The sequence below is a fragment of the Rhincodon typus genome, chromosome 6, assembly GCF_021869965.1.
Source record: "Rhincodon typus isolate 14 chromosome 6, sRhiTyp1.1, whole genome shotgun sequence".
NCBI classification, from domain to species: Eukaryota; Metazoa; Chordata; class Chondrichthyes; order Orectolobiformes; family Rhincodontidae; genus Rhincodon; species Rhincodon typus.
Genome location: NC_063337.1, coordinates 57,179,939 through 57,183,729, shown reverse-complemented (window position 1 = coordinate 57,183,729; position 3,791 = coordinate 57,179,939). Strand labels below are relative to the sequence as shown.

The 3,791-nt window shown below is 37.7% G+C and overlaps 1 protein-coding gene across 1 annotated transcript in view; it reads right to left on the bottom strand.

The window, feature by feature from the left end:
- Positions 1-436: 436 nt before the first annotated feature.
- LOC109931074 (coiled-coil domain-containing protein 81) overlaps positions 437-3,791 on the bottom strand; it is a 100,969-nt gene continuing 97,614 nt past the window's right edge. Inside the window, exons 16-17 of the mRNA XM_048598484.1 lie at positions 2,891-3,016; positions 437-756 (exon numbers count right to left, since the gene is read on the bottom strand). Of these exons, the coding sequence (XP_048454441.1) occupies positions 627-756; positions 2,891-3,016 (256 nt within the window). The 3' untranslated portion in view covers positions 437-626. The remainder of the gene's footprint in view (positions 757-2,890; positions 3,017-3,791) is intronic.

Below are 3,791 nucleotides of genomic sequence, written 5' to 3'. Positions count from 1 at the left end.
AATATCATGGACTGATCAAGTTTTTCAATGTATAAAAAATTAAGTATGCGCTCACTCATTTACTAAACTAAACCAGTCCAAAGTTTCTGCCCAAAGTCTGAGTTTGACTTAGCCAAATTTGTATCCAAGAGCACTACACTTTGAGACAATGTTATCTACAGATAGAGATTGAACTTGTCAGAACGAACATGAAAATTTGTTTAAATATCAGGTAACCCATTCAGATTTCAGTGGCAGTTCCAAATCTTTTCAGCACCAATTGGATGCTTCCAGACGACTGGAGCAGCTGTCTAAAGAGTTGAAGAAATCCAAATCCCTACTTAATATCTTGATATCAAAGGAAAAAAAATGTTTTAGTTTGCCTCAATGCATTCAAGGGTAGAAATGATTGAAGAAGTGCCAATGTTGCAAAATGGATTTATTCGAAAATGGTGGAAAAGCTACTTGATTAGACAAAAAATGATTAACAGTACAACATATACTCCCTTGCAACAGTAGTTCCACTGTAATCTAAGGGAAATATGCTGAACCAGTTTACATTATTAATTCAGATACTGAGAATTGTGGGCATTTCCATGATTTTGGTAGGAGTTCACTGTGCATTGTCTTAAGAGTAAGTTAATTCACTAATTTGTTCCAGTTGTAATGAATGTACTGTTCCAAATATTTGTCTGGCCATGGTTTGATAAACGTCGTTTACATTGAAAGCAACGGCGATATTTACTACATTGATCAAGTAGGAAAAGTCCTCTAGCCCTGTAAAGTAAATTAAAGATGATTAGCGTTGTCCTTATGTTGATTAACAATTACTAAAAATGAAGTATCTCAAATCACACTTTCTTTAACATAACCTCTTTTTAAAACTTTAATTTTTTTTTAACTAATGTTGTCCTGCTAATTTTATGAGTGCATTGATATCCAAGAATTTGGCAACTCATTTTAATCCTTCTAAACTGACTATTAGGAAAATATCTATTTTAAGTAGAAATTTAAAGGAAAATTTTCAGCCTTCATATGCAGTTTTAAATAAATAGGACTAGAAAATGGTGGATAACTGCTTTCTGCCCTGTTTCCCATCTTCCTTCCCCGGGTCCTATCACTAGGATGTAGCATGGTGCCTATCATGGTAGCCCTTCGAATATGTGATAGGAATAAGACACCATTTGTATTTTTTGTACAAGATAGAGTTTGGCAGCTTTGTAATACTGTTCACTGGGATGGAGTGATGCATGGGGTTGATTGCAAGGGCTGTGGAGTCTATTCAATATAATCATTTAGAACATATTGGGAGTAATACTTATAGCTTAACCACCCAGCATTGTTACAACTAGAAGCAAACCTTCTGTTGAGCTACACTTGATCCAAATGAAACCAGTGAAATTTCAAAAAATATATATTGGTCAGCAATTGGAAGATGTTTTTTGAACCTCTGTAGAGGTTTAATTTTGTAAAATTATTCTTCTCTACAACGTAAGATGTTTGATTTACACATATTTTAAAATTTGAATTTGAACTATTATCATGAGAGTTTTAGTCTGTGTGTCTGAAAGGGTTTAATGATTAACTTGTAGTTTTTCTGTAGCCATGGTGATTTACTTTATGAACAGTATGAGAGAGAGAGAGTTCCTAATGTAAGTTGGAGTTTTGATTTTATTGGAAGAGTTTTTCACAAGTGAACGAATGTGCATTAGACTTTCAGTTTAGAAGTTTTGAGATTGACTTCCTTTTCCGCTTGAATAGGAGAAAAGTTTTGGGTTTCAGTTGGCTGTGGCTGGATATGTAAAACAGTTACTTTTGAGAAAGGCAGATTGTTTAGAGTGGTTAAGAAGTAGGGTTACCTCAGTGTTAGGAGTTTAGTTTAAAAGTATCAGACCAGAAATGTCTGGTTAAAATCCTGAAGGGGTTGTGTGAAGCTGAGAAAGTATGTCATAAGTATGGGATGCCATTGGGATTAATCGGATGGAATTTTACTGTGTGTTTTGACTTTTTAAATGTCTGTTATGTTTAATGGTTTGGTTTATTCCATTTTATCTTCATTCCTTTTGCATAGTAAACTTCTGTTTTATTGTTAAAACCAAATCTGCAGCATTACATGCTTGTGTCTCAGTGAAGGACCACATTGTTAAAACTAAACCACATAACATGATTTATCAAGCTACATTTCAGTTTTGGATCTGACTTGTCCAGTAATAACATCAGCTATGATCTTAACAACATACAAACTCCAATTAATATTATTAATTAAGAATTCAGCAGGGCAATAAATGACTCAGTTTCACAAATCTAACATTGGAATCAAGATTGCTATTAAAGTTATTTTTATATAGTGAACAGAAGCTTTGTCTCGTCATTTTTTTCTTGATGGTTATGAGGTTTTTGTTTGATCAACAGAAATATTCCACCTCCCCACAGTATTCAATAAGTCCAATCTGGCAGGTATTTAAACCAGTAACCCATCACTTTTCATCTAAACCCGGTGGTGTGCACATGATGATACTCATAAGCCCTGCCTCTATCTATCCATCCTTGACACACTCTCCTTAACACACCATCGGTTCTCTAAGAACACTTTTATGAAAATGCCAATAACTCTTCCTTTTATTCCTGTTTCCACACTCTATCCTCCAATATCTCTGATTCTAAATTTTCCCTTTTCCCTCACATGCCTGTTTTTCTTTATCCATTGCATTTTTATCTTTAAATTGTGGTTCCCTTACAAATTGGTCATTTGTCTTATCCTTTGTGTTCTAACTTGATTTTAGCTCTGCTTCAGCCAATCACCAACAGCAACTCAGATAGTGTGAGCCCCAGTGATCAGGTGAACTTTTTCTGGTAATGGCCTGGATTTTTTTAAAGTATTAAATGTTAGTGTGATAGTTCATAATCTTACTTTGAGTACTGATTTTCGTCATAATTTTTCAGTCGCTTCATTGTTATATTATCATTCCATGCTTCTTCTAATGCTTTACGCATTCTCTGCAGATCTTCATAGCGTTTTTTATGTTCATTTATTAAGCTGTGGAAAATATATAAGCATGATTAGTGAGTAACATAGCTGCAGATAGATACCTAACCTCCCATATAAATTTCACATTTACAAAACCTCAGACCAAATAAAACCCAAGACAAAACGAGCAACATATTTTACAGAGATAGTAGGAACTGCAGATGCTGGAGAATCCGAGACAACAAGGTGCAGGGCTGGATGAACACAGCAGGCCAAGCAGCATCATAGGAGCAGAGAGGCTGACGTTTCGGGCCTAGACCCTTCATCAGAAAAGGGGGAGGGGAAGGGGGTTTTGAAATAAATAGGGAGAGAGTGGGAGGCGGATAGAAGAGGGATAGAGGAGAGGATAGGTGGAGAGGAAACAAACAGGTCGAAGAGGCGGGGATGGAGCCAGTAAAGGTGAGTGTAGGTAGGGAGTTAGGAAGGGGATAGGTCAGTCCAGGGAGGACGGACAGGTCAAGGGGGCGGGATGAGGTTGGTCGGTAGGAGATGGAGGTGCGGCTTGAGGTGGGAGGAGGGGATAGGTGGGAGGAAGAACAGGTTAGGGAGGCAGGGACGAGCTGGACTGGTTTTGGGATGCGGTAGGGGGAGGGGAGATTTTGAAACTTGTGAAATCCACATTGATACCATTGGGCTGCAGGGTTCCCAAGCGGAATATGAGTTGCTGTTCCTGCAACCTTCGGGTGGCATCGTTGTGGCACTGCAGGAGGCCCAGGATGGACATGTCGTCTGAGGAATGGGAGGGGGAGTTGAAATGGTTCGCGACTGGGAGGTGCAGTTGTTT